Source organism: Abramis brama, assembly GCF_963993115.1.
Source record: "Abramis brama genome assembly, chromosome: 18".
Taxonomy (NCBI): Eukaryota; Metazoa; Chordata; class Actinopteri; order Cypriniformes; family Leuciscidae; genus Abramis; species Abramis brama.
In genome coordinates, this window is record NC_139980.1 from 24,319,172 (window position 1) to 24,336,069 (window position 16,898).

The 16,898-nt window shown below is 36.9% G+C and overlaps 1 protein-coding gene across 1 annotated transcript; it reads left to right on the forward strand.

The window, feature by feature from the left end:
* Positions 1-648: 648 nt before the first annotated feature.
* Positions 649-8,056, forward strand: ntmt2 (N-terminal Xaa-Pro-Lys N-methyltransferase). Its single transcript, XM_084090484.1, has 4 exons — positions 649-1,136; positions 3,693-3,865; positions 4,750-5,002; positions 7,174-8,056. The coding sequence occupies exons 1-4, from the start codon at positions 962-964 to the stop codon at positions 7,428-7,430; spliced, it is 858 nt and encodes a 285-aa protein (XP_083946610.1). The 5' UTR covers positions 649-961; the 3' UTR covers positions 7,431-8,056.
* Positions 8,057-16,898: the final 8,842 nt, after the last annotated feature.

Consider the following 16,898-nt stretch of genomic DNA (forward strand, 5'->3'; position numbering starts at 1 on the left):
TTTCATTACACTTTAAATATTTGGATCTGTACATTTTAATTACAATACTAATCTTAAAAAGCAGTCAAACTAAATATGACAATGTTGGTTCGGGTTTTGTGGACTGACTTTGTAGGATCAACATTATCTATAAACACTCTAATTGCATCGAGTAAGCATTTCCAATTTAAGCACTGGTTCAGTTTTGGTTCACTGAATATCGTACACTAAGGTGATGATGATATGGCAATTTATCCAAATTTCAAACTGAAATCATATGAATAACACGGCTCATGAGCTGACATGACTAAACATGAGAGGCCTGATATCTTATTAATGTTTTTTCTCTCTGGCGCTCCCCCCTCTCTCTCTGCTTTCTCATAGGATTTGCATGTAAAACTAAAAAACACTGAATTTTCTCAGTTTTATGTTGCTATTGTAACATATGGTTACAATGTCGATGCATACAGATTGTAAGCAGCAACAGCATGTTCAGATTAGATCTGTCTTTGATCTTTCCTCACCACCTTAAACTTGTCAGCAATACTGTGTATACAAACATGAGAAGGCAGTGCTAAGAATAGCTACTACATAAGCCACTTGTCACTAGCTGTGAATGAATGCACAACCTTCTGGGTCATGTGTTGGTATGCACTGATTTGTCATTCTAGATGTGTCTGTGGAACTAAGGAGAAGGAGCTTCTTCGAGAACTGGAGAAGGCACCACCCCTATTCTGAGGCAATCTTACCAGTCGCTTTTCTCATTCATCCACCCCAGGCCTAAAGCAGATGATCTGATAAGATGTGGTAGTTTTAAGCACTCTGCTGAGAAAAGAACGTTTAACTGGTCAGTTACAGCTCCTCTGTCAGAGGTTTCCTACTAATATAGCAGCACCGTGGTGTCTTCAGCAGTTCTTCCAGAGACACCAATTGAGTCACACGTTTCCACATACACGTTGAGTCACTTTGCAGAAGATTCAGAATGTCTGATTCCACCTCCATCAAGGAGTTTAGCGGGACGCATCAAGCCTTTCGAGACCGCTGGGCGAAGACAGATGATGAGATGTGCAAACACAGTATGTCTTTCCACTTGCACAATACTCTGAGGAAGGAGTTCTTTGCCAGCTACCTGTACCTCCTGGAGATGATTCCTCTGGGTAAGAAATTTTGTTTACACTATTTTACAGTACGTATACTTATAGTAAAGTTACCCAAGAAAGTACTGGTAATATCATGGGTTAGTTTAAGGGATAGGATCAGGGTTAGTACCAGTTATTGTAATTGCTTTTTTACATGCAGAACAGGGCTGTAAAAGTAAGTGCTACCGAAATTTTTGTGTGAATTATGACATTTTGAAGTTTGTCAGCCCAAAGCCACACTGTACTAAGATTTTTCAATCTGCATCTATTAATATTTATGTGACTGGTATGTCTCTTTCAAAATTACATTTACATATTTGTGATGATAATTTGAGCAGATACTGGTGAACAGCTTTGCTTAAACCTCAATATCCAACCGATATTCGCTGTACAGTATAGGCCTACATATTGTTCATTTATGCAATCAATGCACAGATCCATTTTACTATTTTAAGCATATTTCATAAACGTGTATGCATGCTGCATTCTTTACATTCCACTGAATATAAAATAGACTTGATTTTTGTGTTAGCAGCAATGACAGCTGACTTTACAGGCTTTGGAGATGGTGGTTAAGTGTTAAAGGGATAGTTCACCCAAAAATAAAAAAATCTGTCATCATTTACTCACCCTCAATTTGTTCCAAACCTGTATGAGTTTCTTTCTTCTGTTGAACACAAAATAAGATATTTTAAAGAGTATGGGATTGAGGGTGAGTAAATGATGACAGAATTTTTATTTTTGGGTGAACTATCCCTTTAAGGTTGGTGAAACATTAAGAAAAACAAATGTTCGCCTTTAAGCAACCGTGAATATTATACAATGAGTTGGAGTTCATAAACAATTTTGTTTTGTTGTGTTGTTGACAGTAGTCTTTGTCTGATGAATGTGAGCTTGTGTTTTCACTGGTTCACATATTTATTTAATCAGGTGGGTAGTGTAAACTGTGGAAACACGTAATCCAGTCTGTCAGTGTTACTGTAAGTTGTTGGTTAGATTGAGAGGCCAGATTTCTCTCAACAGACACATCCATTATTTGTATTGTTACTGATGAGCTTCTTTTAAGTCATGAAAAACAGATATATGAGACAGCACAGGTTAATAAATGAATGACCACACAGGTAAAGTAATCTTCAGATAAACACTCAAATATACTTGACAGTTGATATTAAATTACATGTAAAGGAACAATAGGATATTTGAGGTGAAAATAAACATGGTTCAAGTTCAAAATATTTGAAATAGTTTTTTATTTTATTTAAAAACTGATATACTTTATATACTTTGAACGGTATAAACAGTAATCCAACTGAATATACTAGCTAGCAATAGAGCTTGCTGTTATCATGCTAAAAGTAACTTTTTTTTTTAAACCATTTGTATTGTTTTAGTAAGCATAAGGAAGAAACTTAAAATAACAATTATTCAATGTTTGTTTTCCCTGGCCCATGCAAAGCATGATGGGAACTATAAATCCCCTGCCAACTTTCAGCAAAGCTGCATTAATGCAAGTGGAAATTATTAATCAATGCAAATCTCAATGCGAACAGATTAACTAAATTAAGCTTTTAATACATATGTAGTACATATGAGATCAGCTTTTTGACCAAAAGGAAAGACCTGTTAAAATGAAGTATTTTGTGAGAGCTTAAAAGAAAAATGAGTATTAATGTCTGTTTTGGACTTGATAGCTGAAATTAGTGGGTTGTTTTGTTGCCTCTTGACCAATAATGTAAAGCAGATTAAGGTATATATAGAGGACCAAGAAAAAATATACAGGAGCAAAATAAAATAGTCCACAAGGAAACATTGCCCAGTGTTACTATTTTCGACTTTGGACTACTAAACTTGTGGCTCACATGACAAACTCACAAATTCAGGATCACAATCCATTCACTCTGCCAGTTCTCTCACTTATAACACTTCAGCAAGGTCTTCCCGCTAATCATCTGGTGATCTGATGTTTTACTCGAACTTTCCAAGCATGTATCGACTTAATGACTGCTCTGTCCTTTAAGTGACCAGCCATTGAGGGAGCAGATGTTCCAGCTGAACTTAATAATGTGGCATTAGACTGATGCTGACAGAGTTTTGCATGTTGAATTGCTTCAAACCATCTAAACCCCTAAATGTGCCAACGACAAAGCATTCCTTGTATGTAGAACAACACTGTCAATATCAACAGTATCAATACAGGCAACTTGGAATTTCTGATGTTACACCATAAACTGAATGAAAACATTCTTAATGCTATTAAAAACCGGTACCTTTCAAAGCACTAATTATTTCTAAATGGTGTTGTGAGAAGTGAATGAGAAGACACAACTGCATTGAAACTTCTTTTTATAACTGTACACTTTCCCTTGAGATGCTTTGAACCCCATGCACAGATGACCTTCAAATGTCAACACTATAATAATATTGAATATTAATATTATTATATTCGATTTCGACTAACTAAATTAATGCCCAATTTTTCTCTCTTGCTTGTAAATGTTAAAAATTTTCACAATAAACTGAGAACAGTTGTGCATTTTTTACTAAGTGACTGTCTATATGTTTGTTGCCTTACAGTGAAACTCTATGCAGTGACTTGTGAGTACATTAAAGGGGAGAAGCAGTTTTACTACAGGGCACAGAACTTCTACAAGGACGTCCCGGCGTCAGAAGAGGGCATGATGGGAGATTTTTTGGAGATATCTGAGATTGACCTTGAAGGCTCAAGACAGTTCCTGAAGAAATTTGTGGTATGAAATTTTGCCTTTCTCATTGATACTGAATGTTTATTATTCAGTGTACTTAAAAGCGGCTGTATATACAAGAAGAATACTGAAATACACTGTAAAAAAAATTTTTTGTAAGTGTAAGTAAAACAAGGATAAATGGAGTACATTTTATAAGAAACCTTTTCCGTTTTCCTACTTCAAAATGTCATGATTTAATTAATGTGTTACTTGCCATTTCTTTGTAGTTACTTGTGAAATGTACGAGTCATTCCTGGTTCAAGTCTATTGTGGTTGTGTCCAAAAGTAAAAAAAATCTGTTAATCAGTTGAATGTAGTTCATCAGTTTATAAATATCAGACACAGCCTACACCATAAAAACTGATCAGTTGACTTAACTTAAAAAAGTGCCTTGAAAAAAAGTTAACTTGAAATTAAGTAAATAAATTTCATGCATACTGAAAAAATTTAAGTTATGTGAACTTAACAATTACACATAACTTAATTTTTTCAATTACGTATGGAGTTTATTTACTTAATTTTAAGGCAACAGGTCTCCTTTTTTAAGTTAATTCAACTGATCACATTTTAGATTGTATGACAGCAGGCAATTCTTTTCAATTGCATATTGCCTTTGTAGTGTGCTCACACATACTCTTTAAGATAGCAAGACATAAAGATCAAAAGAGCACACACTTTACTTTTTGAACTTGTGGTTAATTAACACATCCAAGTTGACAAATAGCATTAGCTTCATAAATAGTGTTCAGCTGTTGTGCTAAAAATTTGACCATGAACCTGGACTGGAAGTCTTTAGATTTCTTTAATTTCTTGTGTTATAGCACTCATTATTATTTTTGAACATCAAAAAGTAAAATGTTTTGGGGTTTTTTAATGGTCCATTATAGGGTCCAGGAAAGGCTGGCACCAAGCGAGCACTAGACTGTGGCTGTGGAATCGGGAGAGTTTCTAAAGGAGTTCTATTTCCTGTGTTTGAATCCATGGAGATGCTTGACATGATGGAAGATTTCATCCTCCACGCTCATGAGTGTTACCTCGGAGATGACGCAGACCGGGTGGAGGCCTACTACCTTTACAATCTGCAGGAATTCATCCCAGCTACAAAGAGATACGATGTCATCTGGATGCAGTGGGTTGCCTGTGAGTGTGTTGCTTGTGACCATTAATTTGTTATATCATGCTGTATATTGTGCAGTACCGCCTACATCTTATTTTAGTAGTTGCAGGCTATCCTTTTCCATTTTCTGTAATGCGAGCAGCTGTATGCTGGTCAGGGTCTTTTGTTGCAGTATACAGTTTCATCTCCCTGACTGCAGCCTATGTGTATATTTGACATGGGTGACAGAGATATTAATATGAAACTGCTTAAAACCATATAAAGACTTGAGATAGTACATGAACTCCTTGTGGTGACAGATTTTTTTTAAGACCTAACTGAAGCAACTCACAATCAACATGTATTATTATATACCAGGAACTGTAGCCTAGTGATTAAGCATATGACTCAAATGACCATTCAAGAAGAAAAAGTAATAAATCAATTCATTATATATAAGCAACAGCAGTAGATTGTCCAGATTTAAAAAATAAATAAATTGACAGATGTGGCATATACACTCACTGGCCACTTTATTATGTACACCTTGCAATTAACAGGTTGGGCGCCCTTTTGCCTTCAGAACTCCCTTAATTCTTCATGGCATAGATTCAAGAAGGTGCTGAAATCATTCCTCAGAGATTTTGGTCCATATAGACATGATAGCATCACGCAGTTGCTGCAGATTTGTCGGCTGCACATCCATAATATAAATCTCCCCTTCCACCACATCCCAAATGTGCTCTATTGGATTGAGATCTTGTGACTGTGAAGGCCATTTGAGTTTAGTGAACTCATTGTTCAAGAAACCAATTTGAGATGATTTGAGCTTTGTGAGATGGCGTGTTATCCTGCTGGAAGTAGCCATCAGAAGATGTGTACACTGTGGTCATAAAGGGATGGACATGGTCAGCAACAATACTCATTTAACTCGTGGCATTTAAACGTTGCTCAGTTGTCACTTATGGGCCCAAATTGTGCCAAGAAAATATCCATCACACCATCACACCACTACCCTGGTAATCCAGAGTTCTCACGAGAGCACAAGTTGAATTTGCTCAGCGAGTTACTCTGGTGTCGAGTAATGATGCTCATTAAATATGCCCCTCGATCTGAGCTGCACCAATCACATCGGGTTATCTGATATAGGCGGGCCAGAGGCGAGCTAAACAGATGACGACAGCGCTGTGACGTCAAAGTCATTAGTAAATATTGCAAGATGGCTATGGATGAACACCAGTTGTTTGAAACGGCTTTGGCCGCTACAATAAACAAGTTAGACTTGGCTTTTTATCTAAAACAGGAACAGAAGACGCCGCTCGACTCGTTCCAAATGCACGCTTGGTGCCGCCCCTCAAGCTGGGCGATTTTCATTAGTCGACGCCAGACGATTAATCTTTTAGATTTAGGTCTGGATTTCCAGGCTATCACACCACCTGAACCATTGTTAGAATGCAAGACAGATCCATGCTTTCATGTTGTTTACACCAAATTCTGACCCTACGATTTGAATATCACAGCAGAAATCGAGACTCATCAGACCAGGCAATGTTATTCCGGTCTTCTATTGTCCAATTTTGGTAAGCCAGTGGGAATTGTAGCCTCCGTTTCCTGTTCTGATAGTAGTGGCACCGGTGTGTTCTTCTGCTGCTGTAGTACATCTGCTTAACTCGGTTGTAACGAGTGGTTATTTGAATTAATGTTGCTTTTCCAATCAGCTCAAACCAGTCTTGCCATTCTCCTCTGACCTCTGGCATCAACAAGATATTTTCGCCCACAGAACTGCCGCTTACTCGATATTTTCTCTTTTTCAGACCATTCTCTGTAAACCCTAGAGATGGTTGTGTGTGAAAATCCCAGAAGATCAGCCATTTCTGAAATATTCAGACCAGCCCGTCTGGCACCAACAACAATGCCACGTTCAAAGTCACTTAAATCATATTTCTTCCCCATTCTGATGCTCAGTTTGAACTTTAGCAGATCGTCTTGACCATGTCTACACACCTAAATGCATTGAGTTGTTGCCATGTGATTGGTTGACTAAACATTTGCGATAACAAGCAGTTGAAAAGGTGTACCTATAGTGGCCGGAATAATCTGGACAATCTACTGCTGTTGCTTTTGCATGAACAGTGCCTGTTGTGGACATTTGAAATTTACACACTCTGTTTTTGTCAATAATTACATAATTCATGAGCCATTTTACATTTCTCAGGTCATCTTACTGATAAGGACCTGATGGAATTTTTAATGCGTGCTAAGGAGAGCTTGAGGCCCAATGGTGTGATTATCATTAAGGATAACATGGCACGGCAGGGATGCAAGCTGGACCCGATTGACAGCAGCATCATTCGCCACCTGGACATCATGAAGAGCATCATTCAGAAAGCAGGCCTCTCCATACTGGACGTGGAAAAGCAAGAAGGCTTTCCTGAGGCCATCGTACCTGTATGGATGATCGCCATGCACTAAATGAAAGACATGGGTTAGAAGCAGAGAGTGTTTTCAGATGGATGTGTTGTACATGCACTTAGGTACAGTGGTAGCTATATATTATAAATAGCCTACATAGTATGTTTTATCCCATTTACCATCTAACATGTCAGAGTGTAGTACTTTCAGTTTATGAACATCTGTTTTTCCCCCCGAAGTTTTATTTTTCCAGTAGCTTTTGCCGTTTTCAGACTGCTGTCATTGTACAGTGTAGTTTCTACTCATATTATATGTTTACTCATAACATATATAGTGTTTATGTTTTTAATGTCACATTTAAAATCATGTAGAAGTGCAAAAATTTTATTTTGGCATTGACAGAAATCTTTAGTGAAGATTTTGTAAAATATAATTTCCATTTTTGTTGAAATGGAACAGATAGGTGTATATAATTGTCTTTGCATTTTTATATATTTACTGTAGTAAAGTAAAATGATTTTATTTATTTATTTTTTACAAAAAATAATGCTTTTGTCTATGTATTTTTTTGTGATTTAGAGTACAGAAATGTTAATCATTCTGAGTAATAAATAAAAAATATATATATTACAATGACATTTCTTTTATTAAAACACATAACAATAAAATATAAGTAACCGAACCACATTCAGAGATGTCATGATATCTCCCAAATCCTTATATTATGGGAGACTTATTTCCTTTAAACGACAAAGCCTTCATTATTTTTACATGTGAAATGAGCAAAATATAAAACAACTTATAGCACTAGGGTCTTGCTTACAATGCAGAAAATAAGATAATGAGTATTCGTTGGATATTTCCATGCTCTCTGTGTCTCCGAAAGCAAATATTCTCTTCTTATATTTAAAGAAAGAAGGATAAATAATGTCAACAAGTTCAAAACTTCATTGTATTCCCCAAACCATGAAAAACCACACTGTTTAGGTAAATGGTTCTCAGATGGTGTCTTCGTAGAGAGGAAGGGAATTATCCCTGGTTTTGACAGACTACTCTTTTGTATCTGCCTTGGGTTCTGTCCAAATCTGTCAGAACGTGTCTGCATAAAGAGCATCACCAAGTCACCTCAAATATTCAGCGTGTAAGCCTCACAAAGATGTCTTGAGCGGTGCAGTGTAAAAATTCAAGCAGGTCCTTTTCGCCATGAATAGACGGTTTGTCAAGAAAAAAACGCAAACACTCACAGCACGCAATGCAGGCAGTCTGTTCTGTTTTTGAGTGATCTACGCTGGTTCTTTACCAAGCAAATTCCTTGCACTCACGGGATTTTGCAAATACATTTTTCAAGGTTCCAAACACCCTCAGGCTGCAGTCGTATTTCTTTCATAAATCTCTGTAAATAGCAGCCAAATGTCTATTCGCCTATTCAGAAATGGTTAGCGTACCTGGCAGTTTCTGCTATCAAGTCTAATCTTTCTCGTTTCCCTCACAGGCAGTCTGGCAGCTAATGGTCTGTATTAACAGAAATAACATTAATAAATTTGGTCATATTAGAGCTGAATTGGGCCAAGCTCCAGGCACAGAGAGTCAAACATAACATTGACAGACAACTGGGAGTGTTGCACTGACACAGGTAATTATAGACAAATGATCTTGTGCCTAGACCTGGCAGTGGACAGCGACATCAAAATTCAGGTTTATTTAATTATTATTTCTCATTTTTCAAAAAGATGAATGCTTATTTGTGGTGTCGAAGTTTATGCAAGTTGCTTCAAATCTACTTTTAATCAGATTTAGTAAGAATTTATGCTTTTCATAACTAGACTTTAACCCCAAAGTTTAATAACTACAGACTTGATACTGAGAAAATTGGTCCTCAGGGTGAAATCTGATACAACCAATTGACATTATGGTTTGGCGTTAGGGAAAGAGAAAATATTAAAAAAGTATTTAAATCTCAAATATTCCCTTTAAATCTTTATGAAGGATTGTGATGATTTGGGGCTGGTTCCTGCCAATAGAGTGACACAGTACAACCATAAACGTTCACAGCTTGTTTTCTGGTGTGAACTCTGGAGCTTATTCTACATGTCAGCTCAAAGGCCAGAGCTCAGTTACACCTTTTTATAGGTCATGTTGATATTCAATAGTTTATTATGCACTACCCCTATCATGTCCTGCTGATAACATCAATTTGATCTCCAAACTGTTCAAACTCTGACAAATTACAGCAACATGAAGGTTTTAAAGGGAATATAATTTCTAAAATGTCAAATGCCTTCTAGTATCACAGTTTTAATATGCAGAAAATAGATATGGTTCGTATCTGGGCACTTTCGACCAATGCCGATGTTTTTGTTTTAAGTGAAACTTGGCTCAACAAATCTATTTCTGATAAGGATGTTACTGTAGGTGGGTACAACTTATTCAGAACAGACCGACCTAAAAAGGGTGGAGGTGTTGCAATATATGTAAAAAAGTCATTTCTTGTGAATGTAATTGTCTCAAAATCAATAAGCAAACAATTTGAATTGTTGGCCCTTGACTTAGAAATTTCTAAGAGTCTTCACATTACAGTGGTTGGTTGTTATAGACCCCCTTCAGCTGATAGTAGTACTCTTTCCTCTTTGAGGGAGTTTTTAACAAGTCTAAATTATAATGAAATTGTCTTATTAGGAGATCTAAATTGGAACTGGCTTTTGCCAATGTCTGATCATTTTAAATCATTTTGTGATTCTTATAATCTCTTTCAGATCGTGAATAGCCCAACCAGACCAAACCTAAAACATCCAGAAAAATCATCACTAATTTATATTTTTCTTACAAATGCCCCTCACAAATACTCCTGTGCCTCTGTTTTTGCAAATGATATAAGCGATCATTGTCTTATAGCATCTGTAAGGAACACAAAAATTCCTAAAACAAGGCCGCGCATAATCTTTAAGAGGGCAATGAAGCAGTTCTCAGTGCAGGGCTTTTTACATGATCTGTATGATTTTGATTGGGGAAGAATTAGCCTTATTGATGATGTTGAAAATGCTTGGACATTTTTTTATGATGGTTTCACAGGCCTGGTGAATAAGCATGCCCCACTCAAAAGACATAGAGTGAAAGGGCGAAATAATGTTTGGTTTAGTAATGAATTGTCTGACCTTCTTCTAGAGCGGAATCTAGACCTGAGCTCAAGCCAGAAAGTCAAAGCTCGAGTCTGACTGGTTGAAATTTAGACGTTTACGTAATTTATGTACTGTAAAAATTCGTAATGCCAAATCCGCTTATTTCCTTTCTGAAACTTCGAAAAACTTAAATAACCCTCTTAAGTTCTGGAAAACAATCAAATTGTTAACGGAAGCAAAAACAGATACAGAAGTACCATCTTGTATTGTTGTTGATGACAAAAAAATCATTGACAAAAACGAAATTTTGAATAGTTTTAATAATCATTTCATTGCTGCTAGTTCCCTTTCTGAAACATTACTTTATCCAATTTCCAGTTCTTCCACTGCATGTCCTGTTGATCAGTTACTATCATCTCATCCATTTCATTTTAAGACAGTAACTGTACCAGAAGTAAGGAAGGCCTTGAAGGATTTAGATTTAAAAAAATCATCAGGTCCAGACAAATTGGAACCATATTTTCTAAAAATAGCTGCAGATTTGATAGCAAATCCAGTTACATATTTAATTAACCTTTCTTTAGCCACAAACCAAGTACCAGCCATCTGGAAATCTGCTAATGTTCTCCCCCTTCACAAAGGTGGTGATCCTGCAAATATAAATAACTATAGGCCTATTTCTAAATTGTCAGTATTGGCCAAATTAATGGAATCACTTATCAGCATGCAATTGAAAGACTATCTAATTAATAACAATATTCTGAATGAATTTCAATCTGGTTTTAGGAAACAACATAGTACAATAACAGCTGTTTCAAAAGTTGTCAATGACCTGGTTAAAATCTTGGACAATAAACAGCACTGTGCAGCACTGTTTATTGATTTGTCAAAAGCTTTTGATACAGTGGATCATAAAATACTCCTTCAAAGACTTATCTCTATTGGACTTTCAGAACAAGCTGATGGTTCAACAGTTATCTATTAGGGAGAACACAATGTGTGCAAGTAGATGGTTTCACTTCTGCCTCCCTAAATATTTCAAAAGGGGTGCCTCAAGGCTCAATCCTTGGGCCTCTTCTTTTTATTATCTATACAAACAATCTCTGCAATAATATAGATAATACAAACTATCATTATTATGCTGATGATACTGTTCTCTATTGTTCTGGGTCCACATTAGATCAAGCAATCACAAATTTACAATCTGCTTTTAACATCTTGCAACATAATCTGGCTACTTTAAAATTGGTTTTAAACTCTAAAAAAACTAAAGTCATGACTTTAACTCGGGGAAAATCAACTAAAAATAATGTCCCAACCATTTGTACACTTTCTGGTACAGAAATTGAAGAAGTGTTACATTACAAGTACTTGGGCATTACCATTGATCCGTCACTGTCTTTTACATTGCATGTCCAAGATTTGGTTAAAAAACTGAAGTTGAAGTTAGGTTTTTTCTTTAGAATCAAGTCTTGTTTGTCTTTTGAAGCAAAAAAGCAACTCGTAAATGCAACATTTTTGTCTGTCTTGGACTATGGTGATATTTTATATATGCATTCAACCTCCCAGTGTCTTCATGCTTTGGACACAGTGTTTCATGGAGCCTTAAGATTCATCACAAACTTAAAATCTCTCACTCATCACTGTTTGCTGTATTCTCGGGTTGAGTGGTTCTCCCTTTCCGTTCGGCGTTGGATGCACTGGCATCTTTTTATTTATAAAGCAGTATTAGGACTTCTTCCTCCTTTTCTGAACACTTATATCCTTCCGAGGTCAGCAGGGACATATCACCTGCGTTCACAGGATCTGTTCTTATTGACAGTCCCTAAAGCCCGCACTGACTTTGGCAAAAAGGCTTTTCATTTTGCTGCACCATCTGCATGGAATCAGCTTCAAAATGAATTTCAGTTGAAGGAGTTGGTCTCACTTTATTCTTTTAAAGGTTTTTTAAAGGACCTTGCAGAAAGGCAGTCTGTCTGTCACTGTTTTTAAATTGATTTTCGATTCAGGTTTTTTATGATGATATTGTTGTTAGAATATGATGAGTGAAAGTGTGTCTATGTATTTACCTGTAAGTGTGTCTATGTCTATTTGAAACCGCGCTGCTGCCACTTGCCAGGACACTCTTGTAAAAGAGATTTTTAATCTCAAGGAGTTTTTTATCCTGGTTAAATAAAGGTTTGAATGAATGAAAAAGAAACTATAATGAGTTGATTCCACACAAATTTGCAAACACTGTCACTGTGGCACTGTCAAATCTTGGAACAGGGCTATCGGGTTGGGTGACCAATGGTGAATGCTTTGGAAACGTTTAAAATATAGACTGCATGAAACGGCAGTTGCAAAAGTTTTTTCGCAAAAGTGTATTGGAGTGAAATGGTTTTTGGAATAGGAAAAATGGCTGCCAACTCTCACGCATTCACCGTGAGACACACGCAATTGACACTTTCCACGCTCTCACGCCACACATCCATTTTCTCACGCACAGAAAAATCGCGAAGCAAAGAGGACACGGAGACCGACAGACTAGACAGAGCAGGTTACTTTTATTACGAAATTCAGACAATAAATACCGTTTTGGCGCTTGTAAATGTGACGCGACAGATCCCTAGCGGCACGTGAACCGATCTCTGAATCATCTCTAGCTGATATATGCCTAAATAACGTTAAACACGAATGAACACTGTTGAAAGATACAGTAGCCTACAACAACTTACCGAAATGTATATTCCTCATACATAATATCGACCAATCAATCAAACAAAGGGGTCAATAAAACAGCTGGAGAACAATTATGTCACATAACATTAGCCTACCTCAGGAAAGCCATTTAATGACCATAATATAGGCTATAGCACGTTAGTTGGCTAGAAAAAAGGAGCTATAGAGAATATTTTGCTAAATATGTGTACTATATTGCATTTTATTTAATTTGTGTTATTTTTAACCTTAAATAATACTGCCAGCTGATAGGGCTCTCTGTATGTTTACAGCATTAGGTGAGTTGTTTTTTTCTTGAGAAAAATGAATGCCTATCTTGTGTAGCCTACCTAATATTTATCCAAATGAGTCAATATTAAATCAAATCACAATAATTGAATTGAAATAATAAAAAAGCGTAGCTTACCAGAAATTGTACCATGTAAACATTGTAACATGTTGTCACTAAACCTAATAAAATTCAGTTTAGTTACTAAAATGTTTTGACAATCACAATACACTTTTTGTGATGCAATAATTTTTTTTACACATAACTCTTACTCTGGATGGCGCCATTTCATTATACAGTATTCAATCCAGCCACGGTAATTTCTTTTAACAAGTTTAGCGAGTTCAATATTATTACTTTTTCTAACTGTGATTATGTTCCACTAACAGTCGTAAATATTTTTGTAAAGATTTATACATCTAACTTTACCATAATAGTGAGAAGAAATTAGAGGCCGTTCAAAGTGAATATTTTCCATATTTGAGGGTCAGTGGGAGAATTTTTTTTATATTTTTATGTTTACCAGCATGCCATGTGACCATTACCAAGAACGGTGAACATGCATGTGTTGTTAAATTATTGAAATATTATTTTCAGGGGGTATTTTAAGTAAATATTTCAGGTTAAAGAGGTTTCGGCTGACAAAAAGGTTAGGGACTCCCTGTTTTAGATCGTCAGGTTTTGAAATGGACTTTCAGATGTTCAGCTACAACTACTTCAGAACTGTCTGGTTCATTAATGCGGTCAGACTAGTACTATTGAGGAGAATGCAGTTATGGCCACAATCACCTTAAAATATCAGCCGCAAACCACGGCTGCCCCATCAACAATCATGTGACCTTGCTTGGCCTGGCCTGATGTGGTTGATTGGTTGCTGAGGTCAGACATTTGTCCTTGTGACTGGACTGGGCTTTTACAGTGCGGGGGATTAAAATTGACCACACTGGCATAAACAGTAAACATAGTTGCCTTTAGATTCAATGCCTGTTTTCCGAATTAGCGCAGCCTCAGCTATCAGACTGACTAGTAACATGTGTTAGTTCTGCCACAACTAAGCCAGAAGCTTGTTTTGTGTGCCGTATCCCAGTTTAAGTGAGAGGAAAACATTGCTATTTCACTACTTTGCGGGGGTCTTCCAGTATAATTATGCCAAAGAAGGGAAGGAAATGAAGTGTGCAAGCCCATTAACTAACTCAAGCTAATTAGCTACAGCTAGCACCTAATTTAATGTCGTTGTACAAAGTTTAATTGTAAACCCACCCAATTTGATTCAAAGGAGTGGGTGACATAACACAATCTGTCTCTTGTAATCTGTTGGTTTTGCTCTTTGTGAAAAACTTGTATAATCACCTTGTAGGCATTTTCTTTTCTTTTCCTCTCAGGCTTTGGAAGAATACTTCCTCATGCTGGTTTCAATTCACTAACCTTTCAGATCACATTATAATGAGCCAAAATAACTCTCACATGCACACTGAGCCTGCCCGAACCGTTTTCCGCCAAAGCCATTCAGGTTCATGATTCACTATTGGTTTCCACAGCAAGAGGGGGAAGATGTTTTTGTTGTTAAGAACAATCTCTCCCATTTCAGATTGTTCTGTGGTGAACTGCAGCTTGGCTCGTGAGAGCAGATCACCGCGAAAGAAAATAAATAAGAGGGTAAAATATAGAGAGAGCCTAGGAGAGCCATTAAATCTAACTGGACCAAAAAAAAAAAAAAAGAGTGGACGAAGCGGCAGGTATTTCCTGCTTCTTGATCTTCTGAAGCTGAGCTCATTTTTCCCCACTGGGGGTTCAGGCTTGGTTTGTATAATAACTTGTGGGATAATGCCAACAGACTATTATTAATTTTTCTTTGGGAGCAGAATAGTTTGGAGGGAAAAATGACATGACTTAAAATAAATGTCTGGTGATCTGTGTATCATCTTGATGTTTAGCATGGAAATATATATTGGATAAATTCAAGGTTAAATTACTGGTTAAGAAATCCCTGCGATATGGATATCATGGATTGCATCCGGTACAGAACAAAATGATCAGATTCATACAGTATGTTAGTCAAACCTGCTCATGATTGATTTTCTCATAGACACCATAGGGCATATATATATTTTATATGTAATTATATACATATATAAGAACATAAACATGATGGCCAGTGAGTGACCTGACTTAAGGGAACATTGAATAAGATACACTTTTTGCCCCTTCACCACTGTGCCCTTCAGTGCAGCACTTGTAATGTACTGTAAGTCACTTAAAACAACAACAACAAAAACTGTTAAACAACCACCAACATCACTGAATACATTTAGGCCTAATGCAATTACATTTACAGCTCTAAACATGTTGATTCATTTTCATTCATTTCACATTGGTTGGCTCCAACCAAAGAATGCTGAATTTTCCTAAGCAAACAACCATCTCTCGGCCACAGCAAAGCCCTTGCTAATGAGAGAGCAGGCAGCTCGCTCATCAATTTCAAGTACGATTTATGAACCGAGCTGAGAAATATGACTTTAATAATGGTAACAAATGGCAGAGCTGCTGTCGGGATTGGCACATGGTAGCAAGACCGAAGCTATATAGGAAAATAACACCCCAAGGCCAACCACTTTTTGGCAAAGTCATTCTAATGAACTGTGAAAATGCTTTGCAGTGTGTCAGATATGGGCACCGCAGAAACTGGCTCTATAAACTCCTGATTAAACTACAGTTTCTGTGGCTTTGCCATCGTTTAACTGTGTTACAGGCTCTGTAGTCATAATTGTGGGTGCAGAGGTTAACAGAAATATGGAGATGGCTCTGCCTGGCGCTAGTGAACCTCAGACATGGTCTTGTGCAGTTACTATTTTTAAAGATCCAAATGGAACCTGGAGTTTTTAAGACGGCCTGGAAATCAGTTTCTTTGCTATTCCTACACCAAATTTGGAATGTGTGAAAGGATTAGGACATGCACTGGCTGGAGAAATTGCGCTGACAGCTCACCGCATTTTCCATGCCCACGTCTTAGGACAATTTGACAGGGACAATTTTAGTTTTATTACTCGGGATGTATTAAGCTAATCCAAACGATGTCAGGAAAATGAATGTAGTCACTTCCCATCAATGACTTCCATGTAATCCTTAATATCTATTCTTAAACCCTTGTTCAGTGACCATATTAACTCCAATAGTTTAATAGGCATAATTTAAAATGCTGACACCCCGCAGATTCTTAACATAAATGGTAATATTTTATGAGTCTTTCTCACCAGGAAAGAGATGTTGTTCATTGTCACATGACGTTAAAGAATACCGACAACTCCTGAATCCCCTGGCTTTAACTCCGTTCCATATCCCACGCAAACACATCTTGTTGGCAGATGTGGCGACACCACAAACACTTCAAAGTGCCTGCACTTAGACCTTCTCCATGCACTGACG

Bases quoted from the DNA above. Each gene is read 5' to 3' on its own strand.
- ntmt2 (XM_084090484.1), top strand. From the start codon at position 962: ATGTCTGATTCCACCTCCATCAAGGAGTTTAGCGGGACGCATCAAGCC. The intron at 3,866-4,749 runs GTATGAAATTTT...GGTCCATTATAG, and splicing joins AGTTCCTGAAGAAATTTGTG to GGTCCAGGAAAGGCTGGCAC. The intron at 5,003-7,173 runs GTGAGTGTGTTG...TACATTTCTCAG, and splicing joins CTGGATGCAGTGGGTTGCCT to GTCATCTTACTGATAAGGAC.